The sequence below is a fragment of the Etheostoma cragini genome, chromosome 16 (genome assembly GCF_013103735.1).
Source record: "Etheostoma cragini isolate CJK2018 chromosome 16, CSU_Ecrag_1.0, whole genome shotgun sequence".
Taxonomy (NCBI): domain Eukaryota; kingdom Metazoa; phylum Chordata; class Actinopteri; order Perciformes; family Percidae; genus Etheostoma; species Etheostoma cragini.
Genome location: NC_048422.1, coordinates 3,798,057 through 3,812,796, shown reverse-complemented (window position 1 = coordinate 3,812,796; position 14,740 = coordinate 3,798,057). Strand labels below are relative to the sequence as shown.

Here is a 14,740-nt window from a genome sequence, read left to right as displayed (position 1 = left end):
AGGGAAGTTTGGGGTCCCCTACTGGAGCTGCTGCCCCCGCGACCCGACTGGATAAGCGGATGAAGATGGATGGATGGACAGCGGCCGCTAAACGGCATCAAAGTCACCCATATCGTTGGTCTGATTGGCTGAAGGACTATCCAATTGCGTACAGAGTCATATTAACTATGCCCATTGGTCCCGCCTCTTGTGCAGAGAAAATACAGAGCAGACCCCCCAGAACCAACACTCAATCTCAAGTCTATGGAGCTTGGCTTGGTCCGGTGATAGCCAGACTAGCCCAATGACACAAAAATGACACAAAACTCTAAAGTTTCTACAAAGTCTCGTAAAGCTCCACTCTGCTACATTAAAATACAAGACCATAAAATATTCCTGGCTAGACTAGGATTGCAGCAACAATTATTATTACTGTGATTAAGTAAAAGCTGGATAACTTAATAAATACACTTTTGTTCAGTTAGGATCTAATAAATGTTTATGTGACTTCCTTGTTTTTTTGGCCACTCCCCTAGACAAACATATCCAAAAAGTTGACATATTTTTTTTTTTAAAGGCCTGTGTTATGAAGGACAGCTTGAGACGTGAAACTCATAGTTTCATCTTAACAAAATACTGTAAGGGAATTTAAGCTTGGCTTTCATTGTGAAGGGTAGACATAAAAAGGCACATCAAAAAAGTTCCCTCAACCTTTTTTCAACACAACAGTTGTGATGTTCTTGTCAGCTATCCGCTCGAGCTCCACAAAGGTGAAGAAAAGTTTGCTCGGTATATCCAAGTTCACATTTTCTATTTTAAGATTTTTTGGGGGGGCATTTTAGGCCTTTATTAGACAGAACAGCTGGACACGTGAAATTTGACGTGAAACCCATTGTTTGGTCTTTGTCAGCCACTTAAAACCTCCCCACCCAAAACAAAGGCTAGTGACCATGCAACTACTTGTGTTCTGCCTTGGTAATACACTGACTGATGAAACAGGAGCTAATGAAACACAAATCTACTGCAAGCTGGACACACCGATAAATTGTTTGCAGTTTCAGGCTGACATAGCCAATAAAGGCTAATTTTTCCTAAACTGAATGAAATTGACTGATGCCTCTTACACAGGAGTAACTATTGTATTGTAGTGTACTCATGGACTCCATGACAACAGTACTATCACCATTAGTTTAAAAAGACATGGGTGTAAGGGTATATGCTATCGTTTTCCATTAACACACCTATTTTTGGACACAGGCTTTTTTGATTAGAGGTCATTTGAGGCCATGGCATTGTGTGACCCTCTCCACTTTTGTGTGTGTAGTACAGTCATCCTTTGGCATGCTCTATCTAATCGTTTATCACGTTGAGTATAGAAACTGGGATTCTTCAAGCATGGCTAACCGTGGCTCTGTGTTTCCATGATGATGGTTGGTCAGTGTGTTGAAGCAGACAATAAGTTGTATACATGTATTAAACGACATGTAGCAAAAGTAATTAGTCAGGTTTTAGTGAAAATGCATGTGTTTTGGGAAGTACTAGGCATAGGAGTGGATAAACTGGAATTATACTGCACGACTTGTGTGAGGGATCAAAAATATCAAAACCGATAATTTTCCCTAGAACTGACATTTTTGCATTTATTGATTTTTTACTAATGATTCACCTAAATATTTTAAGACTACTGTACATCATATCCGTTTCCAGCAAACCCAAAGCAGAAAACCCTGGTTACGGACTTCTTTACAAATGAAATAAATGTTGTCTGACTGACTTGGGATGTGCATTCTTATTAGAAAACAATTCAATCAATTGTTCAACCATTATTTTTGTTAAAGAAGGAAAAGAAAATTGCAACACTCAATACCATGGAATCCCAATATTTCTTGAATAGTATGAAGCATGTGGTCCGAGCCGTACTAAGTGCACATGACTGTCCACCTCCAGGACTATAGAGTGATGGTCCGACTGGCACTGAAAGACATGCTGTTTGAGTAATATGTTAGAGCTGGGCAATTTATCGATATCATATTGCTATCATGATATGAGACTAGATATCGTCTTAGATTTTGGATATTGCAATATGAGTGTTGTCTTTTCCTGGTTTTAAAGGCTGCATAACAGTAAAGTTATGTCAATTTCTGAACTTACCAGACTATTGTAACTGTTTTATTATTGTCCTTTACCCACTTAGTCATTATATCCACATTACTTAGGATATTTTATCAGAAATCTTATTGTGTAGATATTTTGTATAAGCACCAATACAATACAATATCATTGTGGTATCAATAATGAGGTATTGGTCCAAAATATCATGATATTGGATTTTTTCCATATCACCCAGCCCTATAATATGATATACTTCTTTAATCAACTTTAAGGGCACGCGCTCATGTGTTCCTAATAAATGGTGAATTGATAGTTAGTCAGTTAATAGTTATTTTACTGTTAAACAATAAAATGACAATTTATAATGTTTACGCGTTATGATTTGTTATTTTATCACTAGTTTAGTGTAATATAAAACAAATTGTTTACATATTTAGATAAATTGTTAATACTGTGTCAATGGTTAACAATTGTCTTATTAACCATCTATGAACATTATTTGGATGCTATTACCAAGTTGTAACTTCTGTTCATCGTAATTAGTTAATGATTAGTAAAAAGCATCAAGTAACATTAAATCTGATCCCATAAAATTTGTTTTTCCGTGATCTATAAATGATTATTGATTACTTGTGCATGGAGCATAGCTATTCTAAATCATGTTTACATATGCTTTACAAAGTATTCATAAACATTTCACAAGGTAGGCTACTGTGATCATAACTTTCAACTTCATGAAAGCATACAAATAAGGTTTATCGGCGGTTAACAAACGATTGAAAGGTTCAAAAATCCTTTGCTCAACAAGATACATAAAATGTTATGATGTGTGCAACAATAAACTGTTACAATAAAATACATTATACCATTAATAACTAGTAAACAAGATTCATTATCATGTCGTTGTTTATTAACAGTGGCCTAAAACCACCATTAATTTAAGTTTTTAATCTTTTATTATAAAGTATAACCATCATTTTTACTGTCTAGGCTACCTTTTTTCTTTCTTGTTAGCCGAAAGTAGCCTAAAGTCGTTTAGCCCTTGTGTTGTCCTCCCGGGTCAAAAAAAAGTCTGAAAAAGGAACAAAAATGTCAATTTTTCGTCCCTTTTTCAGACTTTTTTGTAGTTTTCACCAACTCCACCTTACTACCACTAGTTTTACACTACTTTTTGGAATTCATGGTCAAGAACCCTTATTTATATATAATAATACCTAATATTTGAGTTAAAAAAGCAGAAATTAGGAATTAATTGGGCTAATAATTAAACCCAGAGGAACAAACAGATGAGTTTCGTCAGGAATGAAAGTGATCAATTGTATTTGAAAAAAGCGTCGTATGGATTCCGATCCATATTTTGTGGTAATTTGGTTAAAAAGAAACCCATATTTCAGATATAGACATTTTTTAAAGGGGTCAAATTTGACCCGAGACCAACAGGAGGGTTAATACTATGACGAGCTATTTTTTAAAGGGGTCAAATTTGAACCGAGGACAACAGGAGGATTAATACTATGACATCTTAGCTAATGTTAGTGCTTTTCCGAAGATATAAGGAACTGGAAAAGGCTCCAAAAAGCAAGTGGGGTTTATTAATATGTGGGAAGTAAAGGTGCGCTACAACTCACCTTATAACCGTGGACTGGGAACTCGTTGGGGGGGATAGTTGATGAAACAGCGGCGGCTGATAGCTTCCCTCGCATTCAGCTAAAGTACAGGAAAGTCAGATGTCACAGAAAGAGCCGCGAACTTCTCAGAAGCTCCAGTATATTCTCCACGCGCCGGTTTGTCTGTGTGGTGAAAACCCGAGTAGTGCTAAGCTCCCCTTCTCTTCTCTTTTCCCATTCACAAAGCTTCCTGGCTGTGGCTGTGGACGGACACCGACAGCTCACTGACAGCCAGTCACATCTCTCACCGTCTAGTCCCGGTACAGCTTCTGTCTTTGTACCTGAAGAGAACGGTGTTGCCGCGAATAGCGAATAGAAGTAAGTTATCTTCAGTCATTTAAACGGCTTTATAACTACTCCTCCTCTGACGTCTTAAAGGGGCGTGGCTTCGTCCTGCTGTCAGGATAATGGACTGCTGAGGAGAGTTTTGCCTACTTTAGGATGTTCAAATTAAGAAACAACCAGTGGTGGAAGAAGTATTCAGATCCTTTACTAAGTAAAAGTAGTACCATTACCACACTGTAAAACTAGAATACTCTGTTACAAGTAAAATTCCTGCATTGAAAATGCAGATAGGCCTACATGTAAGAATCATCAGGAAAATGTAGCTTACTTAAACTATTAAAAGTAAAACGCATATTATACTCAGTGCAGAAAAATCCTCTCATTTTAGAAACTGGGGACGAAACAGTTCTGTGTTGTACTTGTAGCACTAAATCATTTTGGGCAGTTTAATTTATAAATTAACTATTAACTATTTTATAAACTACATGTATTTTGTCTGTAATAAATGTTAATCTGTAAAGTAACTGGTAACTAAAGCTTTCAGATGAATGAAGTGGAGTAAAAAGTAATATTTTTCCTTCTGAAATTCTGAAATTTAATGAAGTAGAAGTATAAAGTAGCATGAAAAGAAAAACCTCAAGTTAAGTATTAGTATGTCTCAAATTTGTTTTTAAGTACAGTACTGGTCACAACTGTCCTTGTAGCTGCAAGAAAAGCAATGATTTGTTTCCTGGAGGGGGGGCGGTAGAATACTTAAATACTCAAAATAATCATTTGAATCTTAGACTGGATCAACCGAATTATGCCAGATAAGCCTGACAGGACATCTGGCGCAGCTTTGCCCCCTTCATTTCTGCTTTCAAAATCCCTTCACTATGGGAAACAACAAGAGCTAATTGCAACTTTTGAGAAAACTTTAAATCATACAACAGGCAGGCCTGCTTGGTTCTCTTAGGGAATGATATGTTTCCAGCATTGACTCTCTAACTGGGACGTTTTGGGACCGATTGGAAGATTTGCTGTGGACAAAGTAGGCGATACATTCCAGCTAATTTTATTGGGGCACGTCACGGTGTTGTGTGAAGATTTAACTTCATTTATCATAACCCTAACCCTTCCCAAGACCATTTTGCACAGCCGCCCCCAGCAGGAGCCCAGGATGATTGTAATTGGTTGCAGAAATGCAAACAAGCCAGAGCGTTTTTTTCTCTTACCCTAGAATGTATTTGTGGTGTAGCCAGACCTTATTCCACAGCGCTGTGGAGATGGGTCTGACAACGCAAATCTATTGGTATCAAGTACTCACCACGTGTTTCCTTCTTTTCTTAAAGAAAACCTTGTTTTTCTAGCATGCCTCCACTGTGAACAAATAATCCAAAAACATGCAACCCTCTATTACTTCAATTCATCGAGAATTATTTTGGATAGTTTTTGGATGCTTTGTTCACGCTGAGGCTCGCAAGAAAACCTATTATTTTTCTTCAACAATTCATGGCAACACAGGGTGAGGATTTGATATACAAATGATAATTTTCAAGTATATTAAGAAGTATTTCTTTCCATAAAAGTAGCACTAGCACAATTCTACTTGAGTAAAAATACTTGTACAACCAGCTACCCCAGTAACCAGTAACCATGTAAAGTACACATTGTGCCGAATGGTATTTTTTCAGAGTGTTTCAATATGAAGCCCCCCCCCCAAAGTCCTGAAAGACCAGACCAAAACCTCACACAGCATCCACTGAGAAGGGGTCAAAGGTCATCAACCAGGATTCTGTGGGCAACCAAAGGAAGATCGTGTCGGCCATTAAAACAGAAGGTAAGACTTGAAGCTACACTTATCATTGTATTTGACTTACGTTAATAATGGATCAAACAAATGAGTCATGTAAGAAGTGCCACTGGTAGTGACAAACCTACAGAGAAGTACCCCCTGACTCCCCTTTGACCTACATATTGTTTTCCGCATCTTTTAGACATGCAATTACAAAGTCCCAAATATTTGGCTTTCCGTTTAAATAAAAGCATGTCAGTAAACTTGGCATGTCTGGCCCTTGATGTGATGCTTGTGTTCCAGTGTGGCCCTTGTTGAAACTGAGTTTAACACCGCTGTCCTAAGGATTGTTATAGTGTTGTTAGGGTTGCAGTAGAGCGATACCTCTTTAAACCAAGGGGGGGTGGCTGAGGGGAAAACGGTTCAAACCACAATGTCAGTTCCCTGTCAGCGCCTTTAATTATGTGGTTATTTATAGTCCGCTCCGTGTGTCTCCTGTGGTCTAACTAAGCCTATGGCCTGACCACAGACCAACACTACACCTGCAGAGGTCTCTAATAAGCGCAGCAGAGGTTTATTGTCGGGGATAGTGCTGCTCAGGCACCCAGAGTCTCAGAGGTTGTCTGGTGATCTAAATAGTCTTGTTAACCAGAATAGGCTTATATGTGAAGACGTTGGGGAACCGATCTGTTCAGTTAACGAGCAGGAATATTAAAGCACCAACTGCAAACAGCTGAGGTGACTTTAAAACATTATTATGTGATGTGGTTTAAAAACCACATCCAAGCACATTTGCTTGTATTAGTTTATTTAGCTTTAAAAGAGTGGAGGCTACTTCCATTTCCATTTCATTTGGCACGTTGGAAAGCTCAGTCAGTGAGGACAAAAGAAAGCTGAGATTGCAATCAATACCACATGCAGGCTCATTGTAGTTCTAGTCCTCACACCGTCCTCGCTGCAATTCCCAAAAATGGGCAGAGTGTGTCCTCTGGTGGACAAACTGCTAACATGAAAGGTACAAACAGAATCAGGCATATTAAAAAAGATAAGATAAACCTTTTGTTTTTCACCCCACCCATGTGTGGGCCAGCTCTAACCATGACCTCTTAGCCTATAGGTTCCTTGGCTTTGCCATAACCCTAACCATGTCCGACCTTAAACTGTTTACATGACGAGTACGAGCAAATCCCATCACAGTAGGGCTGTTGAAGAAAAATAGTGCTACTGGGGGTCTTTCAATTCAATTAAATACACATAAAGACCATAAAAAGACCCAACCATTCCCACAAAAACAACCATTTAGTGCAACAGTGGCAAGGGAAAACATTCTTTTAGGCAGAAACCTCGGACAGACCCAAGCTCTTGGTGGGGGGGCTATTTGCAGAAACACTGATAAAGATATAGAGAAATATAATTCATAATAATTATAGCAGTTGGTTTGATGAACAGTGACAATTATATTAACAACAAAGACAATGCTATGTACTATGACTACAAATAATAGTTGTAGCACACAACCCGCCAAAGGGATTAAAGATGTAAATTAGCCACTGGCTATAATCTTGCATATAATTTCATATAATCTTTCATATTTACATACATGGTTATTAATATGCACTGTCCTGTCTCAAATCTCACTGTTTTACAGTTATAGATGGCATAATGTGTAGTGAGTATTGCTAAGCGTTAACACACAGCGATCAAAGTTGGCCCGTCCTGACAAAACAGCAAGAGAGAGATATTGTTAGCAGTAGAAGTAGTCAGTACAATGTTACCATAATTGAAAATAGTACATAACACCATGGAATGCATATCAAAATATGATGTTTTTTGAAAATGAAACCATGATTAAACACACCAAATAAGCCTAACCAAATAATTGCATAGTCCTTTCCCGAAAGCTTCCAATGAATTCACATTTATACCAGAATCAATGGGATCCATTAAATAACCTTTTATTTACAGAAAACATTATGGACTATGTGATTGGCGTGATTTACACGGTGTTACAACCAATAGACAGTTAAAGTAATGGACCAACTGAACGTTGCTCCGGACCATAGACCGTTAATATAAAATATAATATATATACGGTCTATGCTCCGGACAGACTCCAGTGAATACGGCACTACTAAGCAACAGTAAGTCGCGTGGTTATGACACAATCGTTAGCCTATTTTTACAAAAACGTCTTCTACGGAGCTATAACGTGAGATACAAGGTAATGGGCCTTTCATACATTTTCGTGTTTTTTTTTTTAGAAATAAACAAGGCACAAATTGAGTCTTTAAACGCTTCAGATGTACAGTTATTCACTGTCAAAGTGACGTCAAAATGAATGGCAGTCAATGGGAAGCTAACGGTGGATGAAAGCTTCGTAGCCTTAAAATGGCGCTGTGTGAGCTACGCTTTAGAGAGGAGAGGCTTACCTCATTACAACCATAGACATAAAACCCCCCAATAATCAAAACTGAACAAAAACGTTAGGCCCTTGGGCTAATTACTGTATCACTTATCCATTTTTACAGTAGAACTATGCTTATGCTCATTGTAATCATAATACCACCATAGACTGACCATAGACATTAATTTTAATGTCAATGGATACTACACAATCCTGTGGAGGGCGATAATGCATCTTTAAGCTAGTTGCAATCCGCTAATATTCTAAGCTAAGAAGAAGATGAGCTGCAGTTATTTGTTATGATTTAGCAACCTTCGATGCATCAGCTGAGCAAGGCTTATATCGGTAATATTGTTACGTTTCCCGTATTTTATGAACTAGGGAAGTTAAGTTAATTAACTACAGCTGTTTTCGGTTCCCTTCTTTTTTCGACCCCTGACTTCGCCTAACGTCCCACTTTAATTTTAACAGCTGAAGTTCACGTTTCCCAGAAGAGTGAGGAGCAGCAAATCAACACACAGCCTGTTAGTATGATATTAACGTCGTGGTGTTGTTATAGCTAGCTAGTTTTGGTGTATTGTTTAGCTACCTGCTAGCTTTGTTAGCTCGTGTTTGAATGTAGCCGGAGTGGTAAGTTGTCATAACCAAGCTAACATGATCTGCCTTGACATGAACGTTAAGCCTTTATTGGTGTGAAGCGAGTTAACTAAATTAAATACAGCAAGCTACTATTCATATGGTTTCTTATTAACTAGGTTAGCATGGGTATCTTAACAGCGGTTGGTATGCGGTGTAAAGTGTTGCTAGGTTGATCACCTTTGAGTTGTTGTGCTAGTGCTACGCTCATAAAGATGCAACCTTCGTCATTTACGGTAATCCTCCATGCCCACCCACAGGGCCCATGTTACAGATACCATAAAAACAAATACCCTTACAAATATATCTGTAAATAAATGGAACGGTCCAATTAAGTCTCTCAAGAGTCTGTAGTTATAAATTAATCATGTGTAATTTAGAAGATAAAGGATGAAGGGAATTGGGTTTTAAAAATGTCCTTATCCCTCAAACCCCCCCCCCTCAAAAAGTGTCCATTCGCTTTATGTCTCTAAGCTTTTCACTTTTAATATCCTGTGTTATTTTGTATCGATATTAAGGCTGCACCCTTAATATTGTTTTGTTATCGCGATATCAACTGGCACGATAAACACATCGCGAAAGGCTGCGACATTTTGCGAAAGACACTCAGAGAGTTTTGTGTTACTTGACAATCTATAGCCATGACATTCCACAACCGGAAGTTCTCTCATTCTGCCAGGAATTCCACCGGATGCCACTCTTTTCGGATGTTCCGTTACCGTCCTCTTTCTTTGTGTTGTAATTTTAAACTCCGGTGGATTTCTGAGGACTACGGCACTTGCTCCTCATATATCTGCAGGGTAAATCCAGACAGCTAGCTAGACTATCTAGACCTGGTTCTGATTTAAGCCGCTACAGCAGACCTGTGGTCGAGCCGTACCACGAAGCTTTTCACCACCCTGACAATTCCCTATAACTGCTGATTGGAATATTTGCAGCCGATGTTTGCAGACGTCGTACTTCCCCTCTGAACAAAGGGACAAGTGTGCTCTGTCACTGTTTTAATCGTTTTACTGTATATGGCACGGCACTACTGTAAAGAAACTTTTATACTTCATACTTTTTCTCTAGTTGAGAATATGTGCCTTATTTCGTAAGTATCTTCTTTATTAAAAAAAGATGTTGTGCTGACCCTTTGCACTATATTATGTTGTCATTTTAATGGACTTGGACTTAAACTAAGTGTAGTGCCTTTTAGAATAGTTTGCGCTTAAGAAAAGAAAACCAATACTTAGCTTTTTCTGTGTTAAAGTCTCTGCAACTAGTGTACTTGAATTTTCTTCGTCTGTCTAATTTATATATCGTGATATATATATATCGTTATCACAAGAGGCTGCAATGTATAAATCGCAATATGGATTTTCAGCCATATCTAATAATAAACAGATATTAAAAGTGTATTCAGTTCTGCATTCCTGCTGCTTTCAGTATTCTTCCTAAATTTAACGAAATGCTTTATGAATTTAAAACAAATAAAAGGAAATCATTTCTAACATTTTTGTTGGAATTTTAAAGTCACCACAAAAAAAAGAATGAGTGTTAAATTTTAACGTGAAGTTTTCTACTGATATTTTCTTTTCAACAACACCAAAACTCTCCGCGATATGTGCGTATCACAATGTGTTTATTGCGCCTGTTGATATTGCCACAATGATTTAAAAGACTATATATTGTGCAGCCCAGTCCTTGGACACACATAAGGATGGGAAAAATTAGTTACCGAGAACTTTTTTTTTACCCTCCATTTGGTAGTTGTTTCTTAAAAAGAGAGAATGTAACAGTGTTTCCTTTAGGATTTTTTTTAAAAAGTGGGGGCAGATCTGTCTAAACAACACCTCCCCCCCCCCCCTATTTTTTAAATATTCATTTATCAGAATCCTTTATTTGTCATTATAAATGATTCTGATAAATGAATATTAAAAAACAAAAACAAAAAAAAACGGACGGTCAACAATGTTATGAGTGTTTGCTTTGCATAGTTTGTCCACCAGAGGACGCTCTACGACGTCCCTGTTGGCAAAACTCTTGTTGTTGTGTTTTTGTTCAAAGGACTTTAACCCTTGTGTTGTCTTTGGGTCAAATTGTACCGTTTCCAAGTGTTTTATATCAGAAATATGGATTTCTTTCAACCAAATTGCCCATAAATAAATAATAAATCAATAAATAAATCAGATAAAGCGACAAAAACACCAGAAAAGCACAAAAAAATGTTTTTACCTGGAAGGACAAGTTCATGGTTAACGGGAAGACAACATGAGGGTTAAGTTTTATATCTTAAGTTTGTATTTACGCATTTTTTTAGCAGAACTATAACTAATATATTTGGATGTTCTGTTGTGACAATAAAACAAATTGTCATATTATTTTAGTGAGAACTCATAAATGACTACAAATAACTGTTATTTTCTAAATATACAGGATATCTGCCGATATAGCAGAATATTGGATTTTAAATCTTTAAAAACCAAATATTTGTATCGGTATCAGCCTTAAAAATCCTTTATCTTTCGGGCTCTAGTTACGTTGTAACCATGGTTCTCTGACTGTACAGTTACACTGTTACTTATTCCACATGTACGGTGGGTACATGTGGAATAAGTAACAGTGTAACTGTTAGTTATACATAAGGGAAGCCATCAGCGATCCAAATGTGCTTTAGTTGGTACTTCTTCTGTACTTCCATCAGTGTTGGCTTCAGCATAAGCTATGATGGTTGCTGGTTGCATGGGAGCTGTAATGGATGCCTTTTTCTGCTTTTTCATGTTAGTATAATATGCGGAATCAATACTTTCCAAAGCCTTCTAGCAGTACAGGGGAATAATCAATTCTGCATCAAAAACTTCTTAAGTAGTCCCATAAGGCCAGACCTCAAAGCAATATTCCATCGCTAATGTTTGCTATAGGCACAAGTTTGTTTGCACTGTGCTGTGGAGCTAGGTCTGGCAATGCAAAACTACCCCTGCACTGAAGCCCAGCACCAACAATTTGATTCACTGTGTTGGCCATCAGTCCTGGTTGGATGTGCTGCGTTACTGGGAAAGCCATTTTGCAAGTAGATTATCTTATCGCACAATTTAAGTTTTTGTGCTTTTACAATCTACAATTCTGTCTGCTCTCCTTTTTACTTTTTTATTTTTTTAAATGAGTATAGAAGCTCAACTGGCTTGTATTACAGACCCTGCCTTTGAGGGTTGCTTTTCTGGAGCTTTACAAATTTTAATTGATACTCTTCCCAAATAACCAACTCAAATGCTACCATTAAATGCTGGTTGGCTTTTGCTATGCAGCAGGAGTGCCGGCCAAACTGCCGGAAATTAACATCTCTGATCTCCACATTTAAGATTTGAATAATTTTTTTTTTCTTCATTTTTTTCTTCTTCCTAAAAATAAATAATAATCAACTACAAAAGTCACAGGAAACGATCATCAAAAGCAAACAAACAAAGACGAATTTTGATATTGGGATTTGAGTACAAACTTAACTTTCATTAAACTTTTTAAACTTTTTTTATTTTTTATAAATGTATCCCTGAAGAAAATCCACTATGATACCTATTCAGAACGAGCATTAAGGTTATTGTCTCTACCTTCTGGAGGAAAATCTGGCTCCTCCCCACATACACTCCTGGATAGGAGACAAACCGCTCTGAGTTGTGTAACGTCTTGTGGCAGCACAAATACGGTGGATCTGTAAAATGGTCACATAAAACATGAAAACATAAAACATTTGCACTGCCCTTAAGAAAACAGCATATCAAATATTAAATAACACACACAATAACATGAGCCATTTAAATTAGCTGGATACATGGTTGAACCTAACTTGCCATTACCAGTGTGCCTATGACCTTTGACACAAACACACAAACACACACACACATACACACACTCAGGCAAAAAGACAAAAAACACACGCAATTCAGTCAATTCTATTTTAACATGCCAGTGTCAGTGCTAGCAGCTACAAAATGCGGTGCCAATAGGGCACCGGTGCTGACATAAACAGTAGTAACAAGACCAAATAAGAACGAAAATTGCGGTGCCTTCTTTGGGTGCCTAACTTTACGCCACACAACTTTTAAAAGGTTATTGTAATATAAGTTAAATTCCTATTGCTTCATCTGAATAATCAAAATGTTTTATTTTTATTTTTCAGTGTGCAGACGCTGTCAGGGCTTTCCAACCTGTCCATTAGTCCTCTGAAGTAGCTTGTCGTAGTGGAGGGACAGGAGGGAAACCCAGCAGGTAGAGAGGTAGCAGGACAGGCAGGACTCAGCATGCCTCTGTTCTTCAGAAAGAGGAAACCCAGCAATGACTCCCAGCAGAGATTGGAATATCAGCTGTGCCGGGTAAGAAGCGTTTGTGGCGGGTTGCGGTGGAAGCAGGCTATACATGTCACTGGACTGTATTTACAGTGGGGCTCGAATGTTTGGGCACCCCAGGTAAAAACTTGTATTAATATGCATAAAGAAGCCAAGAAAAGATGGAACATTTTCATCAAATGACAGATTAGACATTTTTATAATATGTCTCAAAAAGTTAGTTTTTATTTCCATCATTACACTTTCAAAAAACAGAAAACAAAAAAATGGCATCTGCCAAAGTTTGGGCACCCTGTAGAGTTTCTAGCATGCACCCCCTCCTTTGGAAAGCTGAGACCTGAAAGTGTTAGGGATTGTTCTCAGTCATCGTCTGGAAAGACCAGGTGATGTCAATCTTGCCAGACTCACCTGACCTTGCCCCAACAATCAATAATTAAGAAATTAAGTGTAATTAAGAAATGACCATCACCAGGAACAATGGAAGTTAAAGCAAGATCTGGAAGACCAAGAAAAATATCAGACAGAACAGCTTGCAGGATTGTGAGAAAAGCAAGTCAAAACCCACGTTTGACTGCACGATCCATCCAGAAAGACCTACACCATTCCACTATAAAGAGATACTTCTCTTTATAGTGATATTAGATACTAGACAAGCCAGATGCATTCTGGGAACAAGTTCTGTGGACCGATTAGGTTAAAATATACCTTTTTCAGAATGACCAAACTTACAGTATGTTTGGAGAAGAAAGGGCACAGAATTAAAAATAACCTCTGGCCAACTGTTAAGCATGGGGGTGGATCAATCATGCTTTGGGGTTGTATTGCAGCCAGTGGCACAGGGAACATTTCACGTGTAGAAGGAAAAATTGATTAATATAATTTCAGCAAATTGTGGACGCTAACTTGATGCCATCTGTGAAAAAGCTGAAGTTAAAGAGAGGATGGCTTCTACAAATGGATAATGATCCTAAACACACTTCAAAATCCATAGTGGATTACATCAAGAGGCGTAAACTGAAGGTTTTGCCATGGCCTTCACAATCTCCTGACCTCAACATAATTGAAAATCTATGGATAGACCTTAAAAGAGCAGTGCGTGACAGACAGCCCGGAAATCTCAAAGAACTGGAAGACTTTTGTAAGAAAGAATGGGCGAAGATACCTCAAACAAGAATTAAAGACTCTCGGCTGGCTACAAGAAGCGTTTCCAAGCTTGCCAAAGTGGGGCAGTATAGGGTATTAACTCTGCAGGGTGCCCAAACTTTTGCAAATGCCATTTCTTTGTTTTCTGTTTTTTTTAAAAGCGTAAATGATGGAAATAAAATCTTAATTTTTGTGACACATTATGCAAATGTTTGATCTGTCATTTGATGCCTTTTGGAGATTTTTCCATCTTTTCTGGGTTTCTTTATGCACATTAATACAAACGTTTACCTGCGGTGTTCAAACTTTCAAGCCCAACTGAATAAGCACTTTTCTAGTCTTAATGGGCGTTTCTCAATACCAAGTAAGCAAAGAACGGACTTGTGTTCTTGGGGAGACCGTACTTGCTAGCTGTACC

General features: G+C 37.9%; 2 protein-coding genes and 1 long non-coding RNA gene across 4 annotated transcripts in view; 2 read left to right on the top strand and 1 right to left on the bottom strand.

Annotated features, from left to right (window-relative positions):
* The window catches only part of LOC117959241, an 18,304-nt gene extending 16,196 nt beyond the window's left edge, over window positions 1–2,108 (top strand). Inside the window, exon 3 of the long non-coding RNA XR_004659899.1 lies at window positions 1,986–2,108. This is a non-coding gene — a long non-coding RNA (uncharacterized LOC117959241). The remainder of the gene's footprint in view (window positions 1–1,985) is intronic.
* lmo4a (LIM domain only 4a) overlaps window positions 1–4,088 on the bottom strand; it is a 24,136-nt gene extending 20,048 nt beyond the window's left edge. The window contains exon 1 of the mRNA XM_034896243.1: window positions 3,720–4,088. Within this exon, the coding sequence (XP_034752134.1) occupies window positions 3,720–3,794 (75 nt within the window). The 5' untranslated portion in view covers window positions 3,795–4,088. The remainder of the gene's footprint in view (window positions 1–3,719) is intronic.
* Window positions 4,089–8,476: 4,388 nt separating this feature from the next.
* Window positions 8,477–14,740, top strand: part of lrsam1 (leucine rich repeat and sterile alpha motif containing 1) — a 34,543-nt gene continuing 28,279 nt past the window's right edge. Inside the window, exons 1-2 of one of the 2 annotated variants that reach the window (XM_034896221.1) lie at window positions 8,477–8,745; window positions 13,014–13,206. In XM_034896221.1, coding sequence (XP_034752112.1) covers window positions 13,135–13,206 — 72 coding nt within the window. In that variant the 5' untranslated portion in view covers window positions 8,477–8,745; window positions 13,014–13,134. The remainder of the gene's footprint in view (window positions 8,746–13,013; window positions 13,207–14,740) is intronic. The other variant, XM_034896222.1, reaches the window with a different exon arrangement.